Source organism: Chionomys nivalis, chromosome 7 (genome assembly GCF_950005125.1).
Source record: "Chionomys nivalis chromosome 7, mChiNiv1.1, whole genome shotgun sequence".
In the NCBI taxonomy this organism is placed as follows: Eukaryota; Metazoa; Chordata; class Mammalia; order Rodentia; family Cricetidae; genus Chionomys; species Chionomys nivalis.
Genome location: NC_080092.1, coordinates 6365209 through 6392625, shown reverse-complemented (window position 1 = coordinate 6392625; position 27417 = coordinate 6365209). Strand labels below are relative to the sequence as shown.

General features: G+C 46.1%; 1 protein-coding gene across 1 annotated transcript in view; it reads left to right on the top strand.

The window, feature by feature from the left end:
• Positions 1 to 27417, top strand: part of Abat (4-aminobutyrate aminotransferase) — a 95992-nt gene that overhangs the window by 35540 nt on the left and 33035 nt on the right. Inside the window, exons 2-5 of the mRNA XM_057775637.1 lie at positions 14461 to 14573; positions 21995 to 22092; positions 24710 to 24739; positions 25337 to 25454. Coding sequence (XP_057631620.1) covers positions 14504 to 14573; positions 21995 to 22092; positions 24710 to 24739; positions 25337 to 25454 — 316 coding nt within the window. The 5' untranslated portion in view covers positions 14461 to 14503. The remainder of the gene's footprint in view (positions 1 to 14460; positions 14574 to 21994; positions 22093 to 24709; positions 24740 to 25336; positions 25455 to 27417) is intronic.

Below are 27417 nucleotides of genomic sequence, written 5' to 3'. Positions count from 1 at the left end.
CTCATAGCCAGAAGCGGCCATGACCTTCTCCTCTTCCTCCTCTTCCTCCTCTTCCAGAGACCACTTCATGTCTCAGCTAGTTCCAGGACAGGCTCCAAAACCACAGAGAAACCCTGTCTCGAAAAACCAAAAAAAAAAAAAAAATGGGGAACACCTGAGCAGTTACTCATACAAGGAACTACCTTCTCAAGAGCTAAGGAAATCATGTAGTAAGAAAAGATATGCCAGCCGGGCTGTGGTGGCACACGCCTTTAATCCCAGCACTCGGGAGGCCAAGGCAGGTGGATCTCTGTGAGTTGGAGGTGAACCTGGCCAACAAATTGTGTTCCAGAACAGCCAGAGCTGTTACAGAGATAAACCCTATCTCGAAAACCCATTAAAATAAAAAAGAAATTTTTCGTTAAACAAAAGCTGGCACGACCTCCTGACCTGTCATATAAGAAGGCTGGAGAGACGGCGCAGTGGTTAAGAACACCTGCTGCTCTTGCAGAGGGCGTGGGTTTGGGTTCCAGCATCCACACTGGCCCACACCATTCTGCATCTCCAGGTCCGAGGATCCAGTGCCTTTCTCTCATAATTGCTTTTTGCTGGGTATTTGGTCACAGCAATAAGAAAGGCAACTAATGTAACAAACGAGTAGCAAAGGACCAACTTGTGCATGGGCACTTTCCACTTTCCCAGACTGAGTCACAAAGAAGTAGAAAACTTGAAGATCCAAATAGCAAATAATATTAAATCTGCAATGAAATGTCTCCTTTCAGAGAAAAGCCTGGGACCAGATGGCTTTACCAAATTCTACCAAATAGTTAATGAACAACTGCTGATAATTCCTCAACAGCAGGAAAAAACTGAAGAAGAAATTCTCCCAAACCTCTTCTCTTTGGCCGGCTTTAGTTACTCTGGTACCTAAACTAAATAAGGACACGATGGAAACCAGAGCCATGGGCCACTCTTCCAAAAACCTTTAACAAGATACCGCCAAACTGAATCCAATATTACACTGGAGAGCAGTCGCCTTGGTGACGTAGATAGGAGTCATGCTTGGAACTCAAGAAGGGTTCAACATACACAATCAAATATACACACACACACACTAAGACTAAAAAGACAAACTGTATGTTTGTCTCAAGAGACATGGGAAAACTATTGGAATTCAGCATCCCTTAATTACGAAATTCTGAGTTAATTTGGTATACATAGAACATATGTCACTATAATGCAGGCTATGCGTAGCAAGCCCGAAGGCAACATGCAGGATCAAGGAAGGACAAAAAGCTTCCTCTGTAAGATCGGGGACAAGGGTGGCCACTCTCAAACCTTTCCTTCAACAGACTTCTGAAAATTCTAGGACACAGCCAAAGAAGCACTAAGCAGGAACTGTGCAGGATCAAAACCTATACCAAAAAGTTCAAAAGATCATGTGAACAACCTATCATTGCACCTCAAGAAGCTAGAACAAAGAACAATTAGGCAGAGAAAACAAATTAAGGCTATCCAAATTTAAAAGGTAGCAAGTCACGTGGTCTTACACATAGAAAACACTAAAGAATGCCAAACATTATTAAAACCAATAAGTCAAAATTGTTTCTTCTGTAAACACATTTGTATTTCTTTCATCTCTGCACTTTAAAATGTCTGTATTATTTTGTAAGTTACATTTTTATTTGCCTTGTTGTGCCTGTGTATGCGGATATGCACACAGAGGACAAAGGTCAACTCTCAGGAGTTGGTTCTCTCCTTCTGCCATGTGGGTCCTGGGGATCCACTCAGAGCATCAGGCTTGGTGGCAAGTGGCTTCACTCACTGAGCCGTCTTGGTGGCCCCATTTTACATAAGCCTTTTTATTAGTATGTATTGAGCATAAATAGTGATGGGATTTATAAAGACAATCTTTCAAATGTGTACTTTGGCCATATTCAGATGGAGGTTACATTGAACACACATGTATATGCATATGCATGCATTTATATTTCTATATATCTATATTGAAAGAGACTCACGCACACACAGCAGGACCCTGGATTAGGCACAACCGTATCCAAACACCTTTTTTTTTTTAAAGAGAGATCCTTTATTAAGCAGGGAAGGAAATTTAAAGTGGCTGCTTTCTTTTTCCGACTGGAGTAGAAAAACCAGCAGCAAATGACCTTGCAGGTGTGATTTTTTAAGAAGAAAAGGGGAGGTCACTGTTAGAAGAGGCTGGGATACAGTGATATATTTTGGTTAGGCTTGTTAATTACGTGAGCCAAAGGGGGCTTTGGTTGCTGAACTTTAATATTTTGAGAGCTGGATTTTGGTAGGCAGCCTCAGGGGAGGAGGTGGCCAAATAAGGGAATAGACCTTGGTGGACCTCACGAATGTCACAGTTTTTAGCAAGGCAGAGGGATTGGGGGAGAAGGAGAGTTTGCCCACCAGAGCCATGCTCGCTACGCGCTCAGGCTGGTTCACAAATGAGAGAAAATATGTCGTATTTCTGAGTCTGTCCTTTTTGCTTTCTATGACCATCTTAGTTCCATCCATTCTCCTGCAGATGACGTCATTTCATTCCTTGGGCCTGAATGAAACCCCACCGTGCATGTGGAACACATTTTCTCTACCCATTCTCCACTGCCAGGCTGATAACCTGGCGATTGTGAACAGTGCTGCAGTCAGCATGGCTGTAAGTGTTTCTGTGATGTGTTGACTTAGACGCCATCAGGCGAGCCCCATCCCCCCACCCCCGCCGACCTGGAGGGCTGAGTCTAGTCCTCTTCCCGGTTCTTTGTGGAACCGCCATACTGACTGGCACAGCAGCTGAACAACTTAGTATTCCAGCCAGCAGGGTGTGCAGGTTCCCTTCCGTGTTTGTTGTTTCCTCGGTGGTCGCCATTCTGAGCAGAGTGGGAGGACTTTTGCATTTCTGGGAGCTAAAGATGATGACAGTTTTCCCCTTTTATTCTTCCCTAGTACTCGAGTTCTTTAGCTATTATTACTCCTCTGTCAGATGTACAAGAGCCGATTTCTTCTGAGCGCGAGCTCCCTTCGCTCTGCTGATTGTTTCCTTTGACGCGGAGAAGCTTTTCAATTTCCTGCTCTCTCATTTTTCAGTTCTTGGTTTTGTTTCTCGAGCTCTGGGAGGCCTTTTGGGAAGTCCTTTTCTGGACCCGGTTCTGAAAGCTTTTCAGGACTTTCCTTTCCCATCTTCGGAGTAGCCGTGTTTACCAGGAAAGAGGGTCTCTTTTAATGCCTGTTCATCCAGGGAGCGAGGGAGGGATCTAGCTTCATTCTCTGTGCAGACAGTCACTACTCCCAGGACTGTGTGTGGAGCGGGCTGTCTTTTCTCCAGCAGATTCTTTTGGCACTTTTGAAAATTCAGGCAACTGTGGGGGCTCAGCTCTTGGTCCTGTGTCCTGTCTCTGTGCCAAATCGCGTTTGTTACAGGGTCTCATTAGCTTATCTGAGATCGGGAACAGTAACGCCTCCAGGTGTTTCATTGTGCTGAGTATCAATTTGCTGTTGGGGGTCTTTTGTGCTTTTGCATAAAATTTAGGGTTGTTTTTCTAGATGTGTGAGAATGCCATTAGAATAGATATGGGGCTGTATTGACTTGGTACATCCTTTTTGTTAATATAATTGTTTTCACTGTGTTAATTTCAAATAATCCCAGATTATCTGAAAAACAAATCAAGGAAGCAGAGTCTGTCACAGTAGCTACAAAAACAAAATGCCCCTGAGTAAATTTATTCAAAAGTCAGATGATCTCCCTGGGCAATGGCTCACGCCTTTAACCACAGCACTAGGGAGGCAAAGGCAGGCTGATCTCTGTGAGTTCAAGGCCAGCCTGGTCTACAGAGTGACTCACAAAAGCAAAAAAAAAAAAAAAAAAAAAAAATGATCTCTACAGCAGACTATAAAACATTGATGAAAAAAACTTAAGAAGATGCAAAATGGAAAGAGTCCATATTCACGAATTAGAAAAAAAATCAATATTGTTGAAATAGCCTTTGAAATGAGCTTACTATCTGAAGTGTTCTACGGATAAAATGCAGTGCCTATCAAGATTTAAATGATGTTTCTACAGGAATAGAAGCAAATACAAGCCTGAAATTTATATGCAGAGAGAGAGAGAGAGAGAGAACAACCCTGAGATAAAGAACGAATTAGGAATTATTACACCACTTGACTTTAGAATAACCTGCAGGGCGGGGTGTGACTCAGGGATAGACCTTGTTGTTATTGTTCACAGGCCTGGAGAGATGGCTCAGTGGTTAGGAGCACATACTGCTCTTGCAGAGAACCCAAGTTCAGTTCCTAGAACCCATATCAGGCAGCTCACAACTGCCTGCAGCTCCAGCTCAAAGAGAATCCAAAACCCCTGGCTCTCCTGGGTGCGCTGTATTCATGTGTACATACCCATATACAGATACATACATATATATATATATATATATTTAAAAATAATAGTGATAGTAATAGTAGATCAAAACCCACCATCCCAGCTCCCCACACACACACACACAAAACAAATTATGTACAAATAAAAAGGAACATGAGTCTGCTTGTTTGCTGTTCTTTTATGGAAGGCAAAACGCCAAGACTTGGGATGGTTTCCAGTACTACAGCCTTGGGTCTCCCCTCCCTACCTCTCTGTGCCTACACACCTCGATGTTTGAAGGAGCAGTGAGAAAGAGGAGAAAGGGCGAGAAATCACGTGTTATTTTATTTTATTTTGAGACAGGTTCTCACTATGCTACTCTGGTTGGCCTAGAACTAACTATGTAGACAAAGCTGACCTTGAACTCACAGAAATCTGCCTATCTCTGCCTCCCAAATGCTAGGAACAAAGGTGCGCATCACCACACCTGGATCATTTTTTAGAAATAATTTATTTAACGTTATGTTATGTGCATTGGTATGAAGGTGTCAGAGCCCCTGGAACTGGAGTTGGAGATAGGTGTCAACTGCTACGTGGGTGCTGAGAATTGAACTCTGGGTCCTCTGGAAGAGCAGCCAGTGCTCTTAACTGCTGAGCCATCTCTCCAGCCCCTATCTGGTTCATTTTTTTAAAAAAGATCCATGAGATATGTGTTACCTGGAACTTAGTACCACAGGGCTGTAACGGTCATTCCGGTTAAAGGACTGGTTAACAATCAGCTGTGATGGCACACCCCTGAAGTCCCAGCTATGGGGCAGAAGCAAAGGATTGCTGTGGATCTACAGCCAGCTTGGTATACCTAGTGTGCTTCTTGCTAGCGATTGCTGCATAGCAGAAAACAAAAACAGATGGACTGTCTTCGAGGCTTCAAGTTGCCGTAACAAAATGCCATTGACTGGAATGCTTTATGAACAACAGGAAGTTACATACAGCCTCATAGTTTTGGAGGCTGAAGTTCCAAAATGTAGACTAGGGTGACGATAGATCTGGTGTTTCCAGAGGGCCCACTTTGTGACTCTTGGATGACCACCTTTCCTGTGTCCTCGCATGGAGGAAGAGTTGAGGGATCTCTCTGAGGTGTCTTGATGAGGGCACTGATCTCATTTATGTGACAGATCCACCCTTGTGGCCCGATCCACTCTCAAAGCCTCCACCTCCAAATGAGCTCACTCCAGGCAAAGCCTGTGAGGTGTGGATTTCAAGGGCAGAGGGGGAGGGCAGACAGACTGTTGGATGGATGAGAGGCCCTTATGAAATCTGGAAATTTGCCTCTTAGAAGACACAGAGGGGCAAGAAACTGCAGTGTAGGGGAAGAGCCAAATGTGGGCTGAGTTTTGTTGCTGTCGGCACTGTAAAAGCCAGGAAGAATAAGGGTGTGACTAGAACACGGCTCTCAGGAAACTGTAACATTGATAATGATGAGGGTCCTTTTTTGGGGGAGAACAGATATGTGTTGGTCTGAGTTGTCTGGTGACATTTTTGGACTAAATACTGAAACCACCAACCTAGTGATGTAATAACGGTCATTATATTTACTCCTAACTCAAGTCCCTTGTACCCTTACCCCACTGTCTATTGCTGGGTGGTCTTGTGTGAGAAGCAAAACCATTTCTCCTCCTGGTAAACAGGAATATGGCATGTCCGATCTCCTGGGTCAGAGGTGGTTGTGTGTGTGCAGCCTAGATACACACAGCTGTGGCTCTGGGTTCTGTTGCTGCAATAACACAATTCTCTGGAGTCACCAAGCCCTTGCACCTGCCCAGCTGTGATTTGGTGCTCACCTGGCTCTTACACCTGCCCGGCTGTGATTTGGTGCTCACCTGGCTCTTACACCTGCCCGGCTGTGATTTGATGCTCACCTGGCCCTTACACCTGCCCAGCTGTGATTTGGTGCTCACCTGGCTCTTACACCTGCGAGCCATGATTTGGTGCTCACCTGGCCCTTACACCTGCCCAGATGTGATTTGGTGCTCACCTGGCTCCTATTCCTCTTTGTGCACCTCTCCATTTTCTTAGTTGCCAACCCTTGCTCATTTCTAGAACACTGTTCTTTTGTCTTTACACAAGTCACCAATGAGATTATAAAACCCCATGAGGCAGGCTGAGGAAAAAACTCACATACGGAGGGAAGATTGTCCCTGCTATTGTGAGTGTAAGCGAATGCTTCCAGACCTAGTCTGGAGAACTGAAACCTGTGCTGCAAGCCACCCATTAATACTCCATGAATGAGACCCTGCTAACCATCTGCAAAGACCCAGTGCTCTGGCTTTTTTGGTTACTGTGGCAACCCCTGGCCTTGAGGGACACTTGGCCATTGTGTGCCATTGTGTCCCATTGAGTCTGCAGGAAAGCTGCCAGCTGCAAGTCAAGAAAAGAATGTCCCGAGACCCTGTCAGTACTTTGTCTTAAGCTGAGTGAGAGAGGGGAGTGAAAGGAAGCATTATGAAGCCCCAGAGAGGCTTGTGGGGAGCTGTGCTGCTTTCTAGCCATGCATATGGCTCACACAAAGCTTTCCTGTGTAAAGGGCCTGAGCAGTGCCGTGAAGACATGTCAGATGCCATATCAAGGTGTTTGCCAATCATTTAGTGTTTATTCAATGAATGTGCAAGTAGGCATTGCTCCTGAGCCAGACAAATAGCAGGGACATATGTGTGTGTGTGTGTGTGTGTGTGTGTGTGTGTGTGTGTGTGTGTGTGTGTGCATGCTCACGGCACGTGGAAGGGTTTTCATCTGCCACTCTCCACCTTATTTTTTTTTTTTTTTTGAGACAGGGTTTCTCTGTAGCTATGGAGCCTATCCTGGAACTAGCTCTTGTAGACCAGGCTGGCCTCGAACTCACAAAGATCCACCTGTCTCTGCCTCCCGAGTGCTGGGATTAAAGGCGTGCGCCACCACCGCCCGACCTTATTTTATTTTTTGAGACAGGGTTTCTCTGTGTAGTCCTGGCTGTCCTAGAACTCACTATGTAGACCAGGCTGGGCTCAAACTCAGAGATTTACCTGCCTCTGCCTCCTGAATACTGGATTAAAGGTGTGTCCACCAGCCCGGCCCCATCTGTTTTTTGAGATGATTCTCTCACTGAATCTGCAGCCCTCAGATTGAGCTAGACTAGCTGGCCAGTGTGTCCCAGGGATTCTTCTGTCTGTCCCTCCCAGTGCTGGAATTGTAGGTGTGCTCAAAAACATGCAGCTTTTAATGTGTGTATTGTGGCTTAGAGTCAGGTCTTCAGGCTAATGTGCAAGCCCTTTACAGACTGACCCATTCCCCCCCACCCCTGAGATGCCATCCCTTTGAAGGGTACAAAGAATTGGGAGATGTGGGTAAAATGAATGGGAAAGAATCTGTTTTTATTTTTGAGTATGCCATTTATTTTTATTTTGTAGTCATTGGTGTTTTGCCCATATGTGTATCTATATGAGGGTGTCAGAACTGTAGTTCCAGAGCGGTACAAGCTGCAATGTGGGTGCTGGGAATTGAACCTGGGTCCTTTGGAAGGGTGGCCAGTGTTCTTAACTGCTATGCCATCTCTCCAACCCCAAGAATCTGGCTTTCTTCATAACACCATATGCCTCCTCTGCAGGTGGCCACCACAGGATTGCTTGTTTGCATCCCTAGATGCTTGACCTTCAGGGTCAGAGACCCTGTGTCCAGGACCTGTGGTCATATCTAATATCTAGCCCCTGGTAGTTAACAGAAGTTGTGCACTTACGTCCAGAGCTCTTCGCTGCCCAGGTGGCACAAGTGAGACACGGGTTTATGGGTTTGAGTGGGACACGATCTTGTACAACCAAGGCCACCAGTCTCTGGGAATATGGCGTCTCTGGGACTTATAAACCCACTAAACTCCTGAGCCTGTGGGCCAAGGCAGATCCTGCTGGCAAATTTAGTTAGGTATAAAATACATCAAAGACTGAGGATGTGGCCCAGTGGGTCAAGGCTTTGCCTAGCATGCCTGAAGCCTTGGATTGGAGTTCCAGCACAAAACCAGGGATGGTAGTCTGTGCCTGCAATCCCAATACTCGGGTGGCTTCAGGAGGATCAGAAGCTCAAGCTAGTCTTTGACTACACAGCACCTTGTCGTAAGGGAGGAGTTGAATGTCGTATGTAAGTAATAAGTTGCTCGGGTCACTCTCCCTACAGAGTAGTGCCCTAGGAGGGTGTTTGGGTGTTGTTTGCTTTTCTGTAATGCGGGTATTGCTGCGCCGCCGCCCAGTGAGCAAACTAGAAAGGTCTTAATTGCAAGAAGTGGTTTTGGTTTTCTTCTCTGCCATTTTACTTGAGTTCTTCTCACCTTGTTGATCAAAACATTTAACTCTGCTCTTCAGCCTTCCTGCTCCAGCCCACTGTCCCAGATAAGAGGAAGCACAGTAGCTAATTAGCATTTTAATTAAAGGAAGTGGGATGGGAGAGGTGGGCAGGACGGAGGCATTGTCTATCTGGCTAGACCAGAATTTTCTGCTTGGCTTGGTGGAGGTAGACTAGAAGCTCTGCAGAGCCGCCATTCAGCTGAAACCCACGTTCTCTTGGCTTGCCGTGCAGTCTGCTTAATTGATTTTAAATTTCTCTTTTGTTTCTGAGCACACCAAAGGAAAAAAATCACCATTGAGTATTAGCCTACTTTTTCCCCCTCCCTGAGACAGGGTTTCTTTCTGGCTGTCCTGGAACTCACTCTGTAGACCAGGCTGGCCTTGAACTCAGAGATCCACCTGCCGCGGCCTCCTGAGTGCCACCACCTTTCAAATGCTCTATTCTCAGCTAGTTTCCCAGTCTATCCTTTTGCTTAGTTGATTGGCTGGGAAACGGGGAGGTTGTATTTTGTTTTGTGACAAGGTCTCATATAAAGCAAGCTCAACATATATCTAGAACTGAACATATATATAAGAATGACCTTGAACTTTTTCCTCCTACATCCCCCTCAGAGTGCCATTGTACTCTGCACCGCCATGCCCAGTTTCTGCCATGCTGGGCATAGAACCCAGGGCTTCGTGAATGGTGAGCAAGCTCCCTACCCCCTGAGTCACCTCAACAGCCCTGAATTTTCCCATTCTTGAACTTCTACATCAATGGAGCCATCTAACGTCAACCCGTGACCGTCCTTTGTTCATTCCTGTGTTTATCTGCTCATCCACGGATGGACATCTGCATTGTGCCAGTCCCCTGGCTATTGTGAACAACGGCGCAGTGGGCATACGGAATGATGTGTTTAAGTCCCATCTGCAGTTTTCTTGTACATTAGCATCTGAGTGGACTCTGACACATGGCAATTCTGTTCACCTCTTTTGGTTTTTTGAGACAGGGTTTCTCTGTGTATCCCTGGCTGCTTACTCTGTAGACCAGGCTAGCCTCAAACTCAGAGACCCGCCTGTCTCTGCCACCAGCGCGCTGAGATTAAAGGTGTGCACCACCACCCAGCTCTGTTCTTGTAGAACTCACAGACTTTTATTGTGTTTTGTTAAAGTCTCCCTATGTAGCCCAAGCTGGACTTAGTCTCTCTGAGTGCTAGAATCACAGGAGTGGACCACCACACACTGTTTAGGAACCTATAATTCTGGACCTATAAGATGGTTTAGCCAGTAAAGGCATTAGCAACAAAAGCTAGTTGAGAATCTGAACATAGTTGCTGAGCCCCATATGGTAAAAGGAGAGAACTGACTTTTAGAATTTGTTCTTTGACTCAACATCTCTTCATGTATGTGCCACACACACATGCACGTGCGCGCGCGCACACACACACACACACACACACACGTAATTTTTAAAAAGAAACCATAATTCTTTTAATCATTTATTTATTGAGATGGGGTCTTGCTATATAGTAGCCCTTCCTGGCTCCAAACTCCATAATCCTGTCACGGTGTCTAAGTTACTTTTCTATTGCTATGATAAAACACTATGACCAAGGCGTCTTCTAGAAGGAAGGGTTTATTTGAGCCTACGATTCCAGAGGGGTGAGAGTCTGTCACCAGCAAGGTGGGGAGGCACGGGAGCAGCAGGCACGTTGGCTGGAGCAGCAAGCCGAGAGCTCATTTCCTGAACCACAAGTGTGAAACAGAACAACTAGAAATGATGTGTGTGTGTTCTTTTTAATCTAAGTCTCAGTCTTACAATTTTACCAAGAAAGACTTAGGAGTCAGATCCTGGGGTGAAAACCTGCTAGCTCAGAGAGGCCAAGAACCAACCAACTGACCTTCCTCCTTAGCTAGTGTCTCAGAAAAAGAGCTTCTCTTCCACCGTTCCACACCGAAAGGCTGCCAGACTCGATGTTCCTCCTCACTACTTCCTGTGTGTTCTCCATCCACTTTCCTGACTGCCTCTTACTCTCCATAACTGCTTCCTTCCAGCTAGTTGCTAGCTCTGCCTCTTGATCCAAGGTTGATTTTGTTTAATTAACACAATCTTGGAATTCACAGTGTGATCAGTTATCCCACAACAGGTATGGGTTTTTAAACTCTCAAAGCCTGCCTCCAGTGCCATCGTGCCCCCAAAAAGCCCACACCTCCTAAACTCCCCAAACAGTGCTACCAACTGGGAACAAAGTGTTCTAATACACGAACCTCTGGGGGACATTCTCGTTTAAAGCCGCACACACAGGATCTCTCCCATTCTGACTGGGATTACAGATGTTTGCCATCACACAAGGGCAGAATCCCAATATCCGAACATCAACACCAACATCAAGACTAAGGATTTTGGAGTTATTCCTCTATCCTCTCTCCCATGTCAATGTCCCACAACAAGGCTACTTTGTGTGCCCAGGGTGACCCTGGTGGCCAACAGATGGTCTGAATGCATGTCCTCTGCTTTTCTCAGGAACCTGATGGAATGGTTAGGCAGCCTCTTCTCCTGGAGATGTCTCTCCACAGAAGTCAGAATGACCATTGTGTGTGAGGCCAGCTGCAGCAAATCCTACCCTCCCACTCCAATCATGTCAGGCTCCGCCATCATCTGGATCTGCCCTTCGCTGTCCCCCACGTTTGACACCACTGCGCAGTGCTCACCCCAGCTCGCCTTTCTTCTCTGGCTTTTGGAATCTACTTAACTTTGCAGCTTGGGACACACACACACGCATGCACTCACACACGTGTGTACACACTTGGTCCACAAGGAAGCTCCACATCATCCCATTGCGCCTTGCACATGCCAGTCAATCAGTCACGACTCTATGCTTGAGTTTTGGGTTGCTCAGTTTTGTTCTTGCAGCAAGCACGGTGTTACAACACATCCCTGGCTGATCTTGACCTCGCTATGTAGCCTGGACTGGCCTTGAACTCACAGTTCCAAATGCTGAGATTACAGGCACACCACCATGCCTGGCTTTTCATCTTGTACTTTGTGAAGTTCATTGTTGACAGTGAACTGGGGAATTTTTTTATGTACATATCTTGCCAGGTTATTTTAAGAAGTTAATGACAGGGTGAATAAAGCAGCCTAGGACACTGGATTCTCCCACCCCTTCTCTGATCCTAGTCCTCTGCCAAAGAACTAGGAACGTGTTTTCCCTGACTTCTTCCTCCTCTGCCTGAGTGATTCAGAGCCTTGCTATAACAGGTACTTAATTCACTTTTGTTGATTGAGTTAGTGGGCAGGAAAGTGAATGAGCAACAAGAATTCTTCTCTGAGAATGTCTGACAGCGGTGGTGTTTCTTATAAGGCTAGTTTCAGCTGCAGGGCTCTGAAATGTCACACGTCACTAGGATGTGTTTTCCTTTTTCTTTCTTTTTTTTTTTTTTTTGGATTTTCGAGACAGGGTTTCTCCGTAAGTGGCCTGTCACCGCAAGTGCATGGGTGTGACTCTCGCTTTGATGGGCTATTCAAAAGTTCAGGCTCAAGTTCTTCAAGAGCCTTGAATTCTCAAAATCATATTATTTGTTTACTAATATCAAACTCATTCATTTATGTCTGAGTGTTTTGCCTGCATCTATGTATGTGTGCCACGTATGTGCTTTGTGTCTGAGGAGATCAGAAGAGGGCAACAGATCTCCAGGAACTGGAGTTAACAATGGTTGTGAACCATCATGTGGATGCTGGGAACTGAACCCAGGTCCTCTGAAAGAGGATCTTGCTGAGACATCTCTCCGGCCCTTTGAAAACATATTTAATGGAAGAAGCTTGAATTATGTGCAGCCTCAGCGCTCTGTTTGCGACAGGTGGCCTTAAGTGAGAGGTGGCGACCGCTTTTTCTGCACAGCTACTCTGCTGCGGAGTGAATAGGCTTGCTTGAGTTGGATATATTAGAATCAACTTTTCAAAGACTCATTAAATTGTCAAGAGAAGAATAGGGTTTCTAAGTTAATTTATGGTCACAGTGTTAACGCCTGCTGTTTTCTCCCTAATTTTTCTCTTATGAAAAGAAATAAAATGGTTTCTCTGAATGGCTTGCTTTTGAGACAGGCTCTCACTGTGCAGCTTCTGGCCGGAACTCACTGTGGAGAGCAGGCTTCAACTCACAGAGGTCTGCCCGCCTCTTCCTCCTCCGCGCTGGGGTTAAAGTGATGAGCAGTCATAACTATGCTTTTTTTCTTCAAGCCCTCTATTACTGTGGCTAGGTCAACTAAATTAATTAGTCTATTACAAGTGCAGCCATGTTTGGGGGGTCAGGCAGTCCCGTGACCAATGTCCTGAGACCCGAGAGTGCCCTTCTTCAGATATGAAATAGGGAGAACCCTGTTTGCTAGACGACTGGGCAGATATCTGGAGCCAGAGGACTCTTTGGAGCCTTTCAACCCACTCACATGACGGCCTTTCCACTCGGAAGAGTTGCGGTCTCCAGAACACAGCACACCTGGCTCTGGGGTGGATCCTCCCAGGGACACAAGATAAAGGGTGCAGAATCTACTGCTGTCCAGTGTCCATCAAGAACTCTGTCCACACAGAATAGAAACTGCCCCAGCTAGTATGTGCAAGTCACACAAAGGTGGTCAGGCTGCAGAGGAATTTTAGACTTGCTGACAAGGGCCTTGTTTGGGTAGGGATGCTGTCCTCTCATTCCTCGAGTTTCCCTCTGCACCAGGGGACATCCAGGAGGGCAGCACCACTGTCCCTCTTCATTTAAGAGAGAAGAGACTTGGGTTTGCCCTGGCAGTGTTAGGAGTCTGTGCTGTATCTATCCATAGCCAAGATGAGCCTCAGGCAGGAGGCCCTAGATAGGGTGACAGTCTCAATAACCCAGGACTGCCGTGGTTTCAGAACAAAATTTTCATCTCTGAGTTCCAAGCGTATTTGGACAATTTGTCGTTGTAAGACAAACTATGTGTTATAAAATGGGCACCAGCTGGCCCCACACACACACTGGATGCCCAGGCTCCCTGGACAGCCCAGGGACTAATGTTTCATGTAGGAACAGGTTAGGGAGCCCTGCGTGTCCTGCGCTGGGTCATCAGAGATGTCTGCTCTGAAGATTCCTGACTGAATTTGTGCACACATTTGTCATCACTTGAGGGGGCTCTTAATCCAGGTCTTTCTGAGTTGTTGTTGTTGTTGTTAGTGGTGGTGGTGGTGGGTGTGGGGTGGGTGTGCGCGCACAGGTACATACATGGCAGGGATGTGTGGGAACCAGATGTCTTCCTTGGCTGTCTTCCTCAGTCACTTTCCACGTTGTGTTTTGAGACAAAGTCTCTTTCCTGGGGCTCACTGCTTTGGCTAGACTGGTTGGCCAGCGAGCCCTAGGGAGTCCACTTCTTTCCACTTCCCTGGCACTGAGATTGCAAGCATGGGCCACCATGCCCAGCTCTTTCTCATGGGCTCTAGGGATCAAGTTTGGGGCATAGCAAGCACTTGGCTAATCGGGCCATTTCTCTGGGCCTCTATTTTTCCATCTAGAAACAGAGTATGCTCACCCTGTCTGGCGTGTGGAAGATGCGAGGGAAAGTTTGTAAATCAAGTGTCTGCTCAACACAGAATGTGCTTCATTAAAGAGAGTTTGGCATACAGCAAAGGAATTTGTATCCCAAGAGCCTTCTCCACGAAGTAGGCAATGATAGGTTTAGATGCCTGTTGCGGTGCTGTGGTCCCCACGGGCCTAAGTCTATGGTTTTGGTCTCTTTCAGAACAGCCCCAAGTGAAGGGATCCTCTTCCTGAAGGAGGGGATCATGGCTTCCTTGTTGCTCGCCCGGCGGGTGGCCTGCAGCTCCCAGAAAAACTTCTGCCTCCTCATACCTGGTAAGCCCCCAAGAAACACAGTGAAGACGAGGGGTCTCTGGTCAGAGTCCTCGAGGATAGAAGGATCTGGCTGCTTCTGGTGCTTTCCTAGTGTTCGTCAGCGAGGCTATCACCATTGCTGCCACTTCATCACCTCACCCACAGATGGACAGTTCTCATGTAGGAAGGGAGCTGATGGGACTGAGAGCCATTCTGCTCAGGAATGGTAGCCTCTAAGGTAGAAGACCCGGAACAAAAGACACTCAGTTGGTCCCAAGGGTAAAGAAAGCCACAAAAAATGAGGCTGCGGGTGTGTGTGGCTCAGTGGCAGAGCGCTTTCCTAGCATACACTAAGCTCGGGGTTTACACCCAGCACCCAGCACTGTATAAGCTGGGGCTCTAGGCTGAGGAGACTGCCCATTAGATAATGGATTTGCTGTAAGTGACAACTGGAATTCAGATCTTCACACAAAAGCTAGTGGGTGTGGCAGCCTGCTTATAAATGCAGTCTTTAGGAGTTGGACAGAGGAAATCCCAGGGCAGGGCAGCTAGTCCAACTAGTGAGATCAGTCCAGGGATCATCAGGAGACCCCGGGACAGCTAGTTAAACCAGTCACATCAGCCAAGGATGCATCAGGAAAGCCTAAGACAGCTAGTTAGACCAGTCACATCAGCCTAGGGTGCATCAGGAGACCCAGGACAGCTAGTTAAACCAGTCACATCAGCCGAGGGTGCATCAGGAGACCCAGGACAGCTAGTTAGACCAGTCACATCAGCCAAGGGTGCATCAGGAGACCCAGGACAGCTAGTTAAACCAGTCACATCAGCCGAGGGTGCATCAGGAGACCCAGGACAGCTAGTTAGACCAGTCACATCAGCCTAGGGTGCATCAGGAGACCCAGGACAGCTAGTTAAACCAGTCACATCAGCCGAGGATGCATCAGGAAAGCCTAAGACAGCTAGTTAGACCAGTCACATCAGCCGAGGGTGCATCAGGAGACCCAGGACAGCTAGTTAGACCAGTCACATCAGCCAAGGGTGCATCAGGAGACCCAGGACAGCTAGTTAGACCAGTCACAACAGCCGAGGATGCATCAGGAGACCCCGGGACAGCTAGTTAAACCAGTCACATCAGCCTAGGTGTCATCAGGAGACCCAGGACAGCTAGTTAGACCAGTCACATCAGCCTAGGGTGCATCAGGAGACCCAGGACAGCTAGTTAAACCAGTCACATCAGCCGAGGATGCATCAGGAAAGCCTAAGACAGCTAGTTAGACCAGTCACATCAGCCGAGGGTACATCAGGAGACCCAGGATAGCTAGTTAGACCAGTCACAACAGCCTAGGGTGCATCAGGAAACCCAGGACAGCTAGTTAGACCAGTCACAACAGCCGAACGTGCATCAGGAGACCCCAGGACAGCTAGTTAGACCAGTCACATCAGCCTAGGGTGCATCAGGAAACCCCAGGACAGCTAGTTAAACCAGTCACAACAGCCTAGGGTGCATCAGGAGACCCAGGACAGCTAGTTAGACCAGTCACGTCAGCCTAGGGTGCATCAGGAGACCCCCAGGGCGCCTAGTTAGACCAGTAAGATTAGGGTTCATTGGGGTGCCTCAGTAGGAGAACAGTTGAAGAAGACACCTGGCCTCAGCTTCGAGTGCCCCAACACACAACATTCACTCACACACAAATACACAAATACGCAAATGAAGTGGTGATCACCTTTAATCCCAGAACCCAGGAGTTCAGGTTAGGAGGACCAGGAATTCCAGGTCATCCTCAGCTGTATAGAAAGTCCAAGGCTAGCCTGGGTACATGAGACATGTCAAAAAAATAAGCTGAAGTCACAGGCATGATACCAATGGCCAAATAATTTTAGCATCCAGGAGGTTAAGTTGGGAGGGTCAGGAGTTCAAGTACAAACTTGGCTGAAAAGGAAAGAAGGAAGGGAGTGAGGAAAGAAAGAAAGAAAGAAAGAAAGAAAGAAAGAAAGAAAGAAAGAAAGAAAGAAAGAAAGAAAGAAAGAAAGAAAGAAAGAAAGAAAGGGAAGTGAAAAGGAAAAGTGACTGAACAGATGAACCTCCAGCTGATAACTGCCTGGCTTGAGTGGGCACTGAACTCCCGCTGTGAACTCTGACCCACGCCCTCTAATCAAGCACAGCGTGAGACTGTCTTGCAGTGCTGACCTGCAGCGAGCCAGAAATCTGTCACCAAGTCATTTTTTTTTTTTTTGAGATAAGGTCTCTTTAGCCTTTTAGCTCTGTAATTCCTGCACCCAGGAGGCTGAGGCAGAAGGATCATGAGTTTAAGGCCAGTCTGGGATGCTACACACAGAGTTCCAGGCCGACATCATGAGATCTTGTCTCAAAAACAAACAGGAAAGGGCTGAGGCGATGACTGGGTTGCAGGAATTGAACTCAGGGAGTCAGGCTTGAGTATCAAGTGCTTTTACCAGATGAGCCAGCTCTCCAGTCTTGATAAAAGGAGGGCTTTCCACACAAGTGTGAGGATCAGCACCCACATAAAATCTGGGTGTGTGGCCGGGCTGTGGTGGCACACGCCTTTAATCCCAGCACTCGGGAGGCAGAGGCAGGCGGATCTCTGTGAGTTCGAGGCCAGCCTGGTCTACAAGAGCTAGTTCCAGGAGGAACCAAAAAGCTACGGAGAAACCCTGTCTCGAAAATCCAAAAAAAAAAAAAAAAAATCTGGGTGTGTGAAGGCTGGGAGTGGAGAGAGACCCTGCCCCAAAATATGAGGTGGAGAGATGGAAGTTACCACCCTACTTCAACACATGCACCTTACACATCCACACACACACATACGCATATATCCCATCCACATGTGCATGCATGCACACACACAGACACACACACCACACACACACATACACACAGACACACAGAGACACACATAGACATACACACAGAGACACACACTCACAGACACACACACCACACACAGACACACACCACACACACAGACACACACACACTTACAGACACAGACATACACACACCACACACATACACATACACACAGACAGACACAGACACACCACACACAGAGACACACAGAGACATATACACAGAGACACACACATACAGACACACACACACTCACAGACACACACCACACACAGACACACACAGAGAGACACACACAGACACACACACACCACAAACACAGACATACACACTCACACATACAGACACACACACACTCACAGACACAGACACACACACACCACACACAGACACACACACAGAGACACACACATACAGACACACACTCACACACACAGACACATACCACACACACACCACAGACACAGACATACACACACACATACACGCAGACATGCACACTCACACACAGACACACACACTCTCACACACAGACACACACTAAATGAGTGAATAAATGAGAGGAAGAGCAAGGCAGGGCTCTAGGTGGATTTTACCTTGACATTATTTAGGTCCACATATAGTACAGTTGTTTTCTGGGAATAGTATTTTCATTTAATTTTCATTTATTAAGATCAGAGAGTTGGCTCAGCTGGTAAAATCACTTGCTACGTGTGCTGGCTAGTTTAATGTCAACTTGACACAAATGAGAGTTGTGTGAGGAAGGGAACCTCAACTGAAAAAAATGTCTCCGTAAGATCTAACTATAAGACATTTTCTTAATTAGTGATTGATGGAAGAGGGCCCAGCCCATCGTGGGTGGGATCATCCCTGGGATGGTGATCCTGGGTTCTATAAGAAAGTAGACTGAGCAAGCCACGATGAGCAAGTCAGTAAGCAGCTGCCCTTTATGGCCTCTGCATCAGCTCCTGCCTCCAGGTTCCTGCCCTGTGTGAGCTCCTGACTTCCTTCAGAGATGAACAGTGATATGGGAGTGTAGCCCGAATAAACCCTTCCCTTCCCAATTTACTTTTGGTCATGGCATTTAACACAGCAATAGAAACCCTAACTGGACACCACTCAAGCCTGACAACTTGAGTTCAAAACGCAGGCTGAAAGCCAGATTTGGGGAGAGGAGTGTTTAGTTATAATGCCAGCCCTCCTGCGACAGATGCAAGAGAAATGGCCAGAAACGTGAGGGCTGGCTAGCCTGGAGTGTGCAGCACAGCAACAGAAAGGGAGGACTCCTAAAAGTTGCCCTTTGACTTCCACACACTCCCTGAGGCATGCATGCCCCATCATGCACATGTCGCGTGTGTGTGCATGCACACACATTCTGAACAAACTAAAAGTTATTTTCAAAGATCAAGAGGACATTAAGGGTGGGATGGTGGTGGCACATGCCTTTAGTCTACGTGGGAAGTGAAGGTAGGTGGATCAGAGGGCTGACTCAGTGGACCTCTGTCTACTGTGTCCAGTCTTGTGTGCCACAACACACTCTGATTTCTACAGACCTTTTTCTTCTCTGTGATTCTGATAAGAATTCGAATCTGGGAGACATGTTGTCTTTGCTGAGCCTCCAGATGAGGTGGCAGGGTATCCACAGGGTCTGAGGAGGAGTCAGAAATGCAAGTGTTCGGGTTAATCAGCAGTTAGCTGTGTGAGCCTGGCCCTCTAACTAACCTCTCTGACCTTCTCTCCTCAGTAATGAAAGCGTAATATTTACCTTGTGCCCAGCTGCTAGATGTGACCTTTTTTTAATTTTTTTTTAGATGTGACTTTTTAAAAAATTACTTTTTTGGGAGAAAATAAAGACTTTTATGTTCTCCCTGGGGGCTAACTTCTCAAACCTCCCCCTCGGCTGGAAATTGAACAAGGCTGACTTGGTGAAAAGTTCTTTTCATCCAAATTTACATTCATATTCTACATTGTTGGAATCAATGCTGTAACCCTGAGTTCAACCATGGAAAGAGTGAATAATTTAGCATTCCAAGGTCATCACTTGAGGGCTGGAGAGATGGCTCAGTGGTTCAGAGCACTTGTTCTTGCGGAGGACCAGGTTTGGTTTCCAAACCCGCGTAGTGGTTCTTAAGTATCTGTACTCCAATTCCAATGGATCTGACGCCCTCTTCTGACTTGCTCAAGCACCAAGTATACACGTGATGCATACATGCAGAACACTCACATATAAAACTAATGAATGAATCTAACTTAAAAGTCCACTGAATTCTATAATGTTTAACTCTTTCAGTGGTGTGAACTCTAGGTATTTCCTTTTCGGAATCAAAAGGAAAGAAAAGCTACTTTCTTCGTACTTAACCAGAAGTTGTGTATCCTAACTGCTTCAAAATACAGCACTGCAACCCTGCCTCACACCGTGTCATCACTTGAGAAGTTTCTGATACCCAAAGCAACTAAGAGAGTCAAGAGTGGGTTCAGATGTGTTTTCTAGATCTGTTTTACAAAGATTTATTGACAACTTAGCCTTCCTGTAGAATGCTGATGGGATTTATTTTTTATTGATTTTTATTGAGTTATACATTTTTCTCTGCTTCCCTCCCTTTCCTTCCCCTCTCCTTCTACCCTCTCCCATGATCCCCATGCTCCCAATTTACTCAGGAATCTTGTCTTTTTCTACTTCCCATGTAGCTTAGATCTATGTATGTCTCTTTTAAGGATCCTCATTGTTGTCTGAGTTCTCTGAGATTGTAAATTTTAGGCTGGTTTTTTTTTTTTTTTTGCTTTATGTCTAAAAGCCACATATGAGTGAGTACACATGATATTTGTCTTTCTTGGTCTGGTTTACTTCACTCAATATGATGTTTTCTAGATCCATCCATTTGCCTGCAAATTTCAAGATGTCATTATTATTTTCTCCTGTGTAGTACTCCATTGTGTAAAAGTACCATTCTTTGGTCAAGGGGAATTTAGGTTGTTTCCAAGTTCTGGCTATGACAAACAATGATGCTATGAACATAGTTGAGCACATGTCCTTGTGGCATGATTGAGCATCCTTTGGGTATATACCCAAAAGTGGTATTGCTGGGTCTTGAGGAAAGTTGTTTCCTAATTTTCTGAGGAATCGCCACACTGACATCCAAAGGGGCTGTACCAGTTTTCACTGCCACCAGCAATGGAGGAGTGTTCCCTTTACCCCACATCTTCTCCAGCATAAGTTGTTAGTGTTTTTGATCTTGGCCATTCTTACAGGTGTAAGATGGAATCTCAGATTTGTTTTGATTTGCATTTCTCTGATGGCTAAGGATGTCGAGCATTTCCTTAAGTGTCTTTCAACTATTTTGGATTCCTCTGTTAAGAGTTCTCTGTTTAGGTCTGTACTCCATTTTTTAAATTGGATTATTTGTTCTTTTGATGACCAATTTCTTGAGTCCTTTGTATATTTTAGAAATAAGCCCTCTGTCCAATGTGAAGTTGGTAAAGATCTTTTCCCATTCTGTAGGCTGCCATTTTGCCTTAATACAGTTCCTCATGTTGTGGTGACTGTCCAACTATAAAATTATTTTATTGGTATGTCATAACTATAATTTTGCTACTGTTATGAATTGAAATGTAAATATCTGATATACAGGATAGCTGATATATGACCCCAAAGGGGTCATAACCCACAGGTTGAGAACCGCAGGCACAGACAAATCTTAGACGTGTCTGTGAGGGAGTTCTAAATTAGGCTGAGGTGGAAGTGGGTCTTCTTTTGGAAGACCCACTTTGACTGTGGGCAGGACCATTCCAAGCACTGGGATCTCAAACTGATTAAAAAGGGGAAATCAAAGCCCAGCAATGGAAGCGCACCCCTTTAGTCCCAGCACTCAGGAGGCAGAGGCAGGCAGATCTCTTGAGTTTTTGAACTGGCAGGACAGCTCAGCAGGTGAAAGCGTTTGCCATTCAAGAGTAGAACCTAGGTTCAATCACAGTGAAAGGGAAGAACTCTCTCCCCAAGTTGTCCTCTGACCTCCACACACACACTGTGTTACACTTCAGCATGCACATGTTGTGCACACATACGCGAGCGCACGCACATTGAGCATGGAGCCTAGGACCACCTTCATGTTAAGAGCTCAGTACACTGGGTCCATCATTTACTTGTGTGTCTTCAAAAAGTGCAGGGGGAGGCTGGGGAGATGACTCATCAGATGGGCTTGGGTCCCAGCACTCACATGGCAGCTCACAACCACCCAGTTCCAAGGAATCTAACACCTTCTGACCGCCAGGCACTGCACGTTCATGGTGCACATAGGTTAAGCAAACACACATGGAGCAGGAAGCTGGGTCAGCTCAACATGTTCCCTTGGAAGGGAGCATTTCCTACAACTTTACTGGCCGTGCATGGCTTTCCCCATTTGTGGAATCTTCATTGTTCTCACAGGGTCTTGTTTGTTCAGAAGCAGTCTTCCTGGACGGCCTTGTCAGAACAAAGCTGAGATCCTGGGGCCACCTGTTAAGGACTGAGGGCATCTGTTGGGGCTGCTCCTCCTTGTGTCTTGTCACCAGGGGTTCTCATTTGTGTTTTGTATGGCAGGATCCAGATATATCAGTCAAGCTGCTGCCAAACTTGACATTGAATTTGATTACGATGGGCCACTGATGAAGACAGAAGTCCCGGGGCCACGATCTCAGGTGAGTCAACCACACCTAAGACAAAGACCCAGCAGGCAGGTGCACAGACAGCTTGGCATACGTTCAGAGCCTCTACTAAAGATGTGTGTAAAAATGACCCAATGTCTCAGGATGTTGCCTGACAGTCAGTCATAGACTGGAGACATGTGGCTTTCAGATTGTTCATGCGTTTAGAGCTGACCAGCAGCTAGGTAGGTGGCCTTGCTGGAGCCATTTGCAGGACTAAGGTGGGGCTGGCTGTCAGCTGGTGCAGTTTCTGCCTGCAATAACTCGCCTCCGCTCCATGGGTCGCCGTTCCTCTGGCTTGTCACACTGGGCTTATTCTGATCTTACTGTAAGTCCACTGAGACTGAAACTCCACACTGGCTTTCAGATGCTCCCACCTTAGTCTCTTGGCCAAAGCAAGTCCATTGGGTCACTGTCAGTCCAGAATTAAGGACTGGGGCTGAACTCACAAGCGACACCACTGGAAGTCTAGGCATAGGGCCTGGGTATCAAAGACAACTGACTTTGATTTTTTTTTTTTTTTTTTTTTTTTTTGGATTTTTCGAGACAGGGTTTCTCCGCAGCTTTTGGTTCCTGTCCTGGAACTAACTCTTGTAGTCCAGGCTGGCCTCAAACTCACAGAGATCCACCTGCCTCTGCCTCCCGAGTGCTGGGCGTGCACCACCACCGCCCGGCAACTGACTTGGATCTTGAAGGACAAAGATAAATCTAACATAAAGAAGGCAGTCTGTATGAGTAATAACAAAACAGAACTTGGGGAAGGAGAGGAAGAAGAGAGAGACAGGAAGAAGACATGGGGTGTGGAGTGAGGGCAAGGAGCAATGTAAACAGAGGTGCCATGGTAAGATTCATCACTTTGTAGTCTAGCCCAATTAAAAAATAATAATAATAAAATGGGACCTTCAAGCCCAGCTTAAGATGTTCAAGCTGGGATGGTGTCTCACACCTGTAACCTCAGCAGTTGGGAGGTGAAAGCAGTCGGCCCAGGGGTCATCCTCTGCCGTGCAGAGTTCAAGGCCAGCCTGAGATACCGGGGAGGTTCGTTCCATGAGACAAATAGAATCTGTCTTCTGGGCAAGAGATATGTTCAAAAAAGAGAGAGGGAGATGGTACAAACCTTTCAAGGCTTAGGTTTTTCCCTCTGATTTAGCATGGTTTTTTTCACAGTTGGATGCTGTCTTATTACTGTGAAAAGATCATTCCTTTTGCCATAGCATCTGTTCTCTGAGTTCAGAAATATTTATCTTAATGTGTTTCTATTTATTTTGGATGGTTTTCGTTAAACAGAAGGAGAGAGCTTTTCATGCATCTTCCTGTTGGGGTGGATTCTAATTTAATAGAGAAATGCCTAGAATAACTTTTCATAATTTTGTTGTTAAAATTATTTTATATTTTTGTGTGGAGATAAGTAATGTCAAGATGCTAACTGCTGAAGTCTCTTTTGGGGGGCTGAAATCTTGCTAATATCAAAGCAACTGGTTTTCAGTTCCTAGCTTCTGTTTGGAATGGGGAAAGTGAGTTGTAGTCAGAAGTGGCTCTTCGTTGAGCAAATGTTGTCAGTTGGTTTTACCCTCCATTCCTGATAAGGGAGTTACATCTTTTCTTTCTTTTCTCCCCTAGTGCTGGAGATCAAACTTATAATGCAGGGCCTTGTGCATACTTGGCAAATGCTTTACCACTGAGTGTTTAATTAACCATTTTCTGTGCATGGGTGTTTTGTCTGCATGTAAGTCTGTGTACCATGTCCTGGAAGAGGTGGTTAGTTCCCTTAGAACTGGAGTTACAGACAGTTACGAGCTGCCATGCGGATGCTGGGGACTGAACCCGGTTCAATGCTTTTAACTTCAGAGCCATCTCTTCAGCCTGACTGAGCTTTTTCAAAATGAGGACCTGGGCTAGCACATTTGGCTGATACTAAGCTTGTCCCTGGGGTTGGTTTCCAGTAACTCACCATATAGTGGACGGAAAGGACTGATCATGCAATGTCCTCTGACTTTCACATGTGCATTATGGTGGATGTATACTCACTCACCCACAAACAAAATAAATAAATTAAATAAAAATGTAAAATAAAGCAAGGGCTGGGTGGTCGAGCACTCACCCAGCATGGGTAAGACCCTGGCTTCTGTCCCCAGCACCACAGAAAAAGAGCAGGTCCTTTACTTCTGGACATTAAATGCCTTCAGCATAAATTCTTTTTACATATGTACAGACTGAGTGTGGTGGCCCAGAACCCTTGATCCCAGAACTCTGAAGTAGAGGCTGACGTAGTGTATTTACTGAGTTCTTAGGCCAGCCAAGGCTACACAATTAGACCCTGTCTCAAAAATAAGTAAGAAAATAAATTCTCACTGCCTTTTCTTTCCCAGTTATTTAAATACAAATCTCTAATCTGTCTATTGTAATTGCCACTTATTGGGTTGTAGCGCAGGTTTTTATCAATTATTTGTATTAAGTCACTTTTAAAATATTTATTTATAATGTTGACTAATAGTCTATGAAGTTCTTGGCAAGAAAACAAGGCCTCAAGAACTGGGACAGCAAGGGAGATGTTTAAGGCACTCTGGCAGGAGTGTGCAGTCCATGCTGATGTTTCTGTTCTTGTCTGCAGGAGTTAATGAAACAGCTGAACACAATCCAGGTAAGTGGGCACAAGGTGATTCCTTCTCCTGCTTCTTTTTTAAAATTGATTTTGTTTATGTGTACATAGTTTATTTATATGTGCATAGGTGTAGTTGCCCATGGAGGCCAGAAGAGGGAGTCAGAGCCCCCTGGAGCTGGAGTTGCAGGCAGATGTGACGAGCCTCATGGGTCCTTTGCATGAACAATACAAGCTCTTAACCACTGAACCATCTCTCCAACTTGTGTTTTATTTCTTAATGTCTGTTCATTTCTAGTTTTCTTAGCAGCTTTTCTGAGGCTTACCACACATCCACACATTCTTTAACTTGTCAGAACTTGCTTCTGAGTTACTTCTCAACCTTTTTTTTTGTTATGATAAACAAACCAGACACAAAATTTCACAAAACCCAAGACCATGGTTTTGCAAAGCAATTTAAAGCAAGCCACTTGTATCTTCTTTCCCAGAGAAAGACATAGAAGCTTGCCAGCACCCACAGATCCTCATGAGGTGCAGAGCAAACAGGATGTAGTCTGTTTCCACAGTCCACGCTTATTCCTAAAAGACTAAGAATCTGTGGAGTAGAAACCAGCCTGAACCAGTTTCCTCTTTCCCAAGAACGCAGAGGCTGTGCACTTTTTCTGCAACTATGAAGAAAGCCGGGGCAACTACCTGGTGGATGTGGACGGCAACCGCATGCTGGACCTGTATTCTCAGATCTCCTCTGTCCCCATAGGTAAGAGTGGGGCAGTCACCTCCCACTCTATTTTTCTTATGAGCTCAAGCTTTAGATATTTGTCCTCAGTGTTTTATTAGCTTCTCTCTTAAGGGTAAGTGAGTGAACAAGTAATGGTGGAGAGAACATGATTAGACATTGTTTTGTTGTTGCTATGGGTTTTCCTTTTAATTTTAAATATGGGGGTGTTTTGCTCATATGTATGTATGTGCACCACCTGTGTGCAGTACCTACAGAGACCTGAAGGGGGCACTGCACCCCCTGGAATGCAAATTACAGATGATTGTGAGACTCCATGTGAATGCTGGAAGAGTGGCAAGTGCTCTTAACTGTTGAGTCATCTTTCCAGTCCCTAGACATTGTTTGTTCATGTTATTTTTAATTATGCATTTGTATGTGAGGACAGGTGCTCATGGAATCCCTGAAGCTAGAGTCACAGATGGTTGTGAACTGCCTAATATGGGTGTGAACTGCCTAATATGGGTGTGAAATGCCTACTATGGGTGTGAACTGTCTAATATGTATGTGAACTGCCTACTATGGGTGTGAACTGTCTAATATGTGTGTGAACTGCCTACTATGGGTGTGAACTGCCTATTATGGGTGTTGGAAACTGAACTTGGATGTTCTGCAAAAACAGAGAGTGCTCTTAACCACTGAGCCACAGCTCCAGCCCATTAGACATTGTTGCAAATAATAAAGATTCTTTACAAGTTTGGAAGACAGAAGTGATGCAATCAACCTCAGGTGATCACTGAGCTTAAGAAGGGAATGAATGGTCTCCAAGTTTAGCGGGTTAGTGAAGGTACTGGATAGCATATAAGGCAGTGATTTAGGAAGCTGACCCTCTTGCCCCACCCTGCCTTGTCTATGAGATGCTTTGCAGCTTGGGGAAGGTACTCAGCAGGTGCAGCCTCTGATCTACCACGTAGTAGGTCCTTCTCTCCTTTCCTCTTCCAGATCTCACCGGATGAGTTGTGTATGCCTTTCTTCAGCTATTTTGCCACTAGGTGAAAAAAGCTAGAAGGGTTAAACCTGCAAAGCAATCATGGCTCAATGGAGTTGACTAGGTTGGGTTTCCTGACAGAGCCTGAGGTGAGGGTTCTTCAAAATCAACTGAGGGAAAGCCCCAGCTGAAAGGGAAGACAGGGAAATAAAAGCACTAGTTCAAAAGAATGAGGTCTCTGCTAGACCCACAGCCTGCTCTCACATGAGACTCTCACATGAGGCAGATCGCTGGCCCTTTTGCACCCCTGAGCTGGCCGTTCATTGCCTATCTGCTGCCAGGGAAGGCCCAGCAAAGCGACTTCCATGATACAAAGCAGTTTCCAGAGGAGGCAGCTGGAGCCATTTTCAGCCAACACAGACAGCAGCTGGAATCTGGGGATGATCTGCTAGGGAAATGTGACCTCAGTGGATGTTAGCAGCACCTGCCTCAGCTGGGCTCACCTCCGGGCCAGATGGAGCTGACACAGACAAAGGGACAGACAGGGTTAATTTGCAAATGAGGTAGCGTCAGTTGCAGCTTGGATGGTTATTGTCCCTGTGGTTGATAGATGCCCAGCTGTGTTCAGTGGCCTGTACAAAGACAATACTGCTTGTCTGCTGTAAAGGAGACAGGCATGGGGGCGTTGGTCCTGATGCCCACATCTCCTGGCACCCTGGGAACTTCCCTAACTCCAAGCCTTGGGTGTCCACTCTTCCTCTCCCTCCCCAGCACTTGTCCTCAGACCTAATTTCCTGTTGAGATGTGACCAGACAGCAACAGTGACTCACCCTTCAGGGCTGCCTCAGTCTCTGAAGGCACTGAGGATCTGAAGACCTACAAACCCCTTCTCCCCTTGGTTGCTGTGTGTTGTTGTTTCGTTTTATATTTATTTATTGTGTGTGCATGTGTGAGTGCACATATACATGCCGAGGTACAAGTGTGGAGGTCAGAGGACAATCTGCAGGAGTCAGGGCT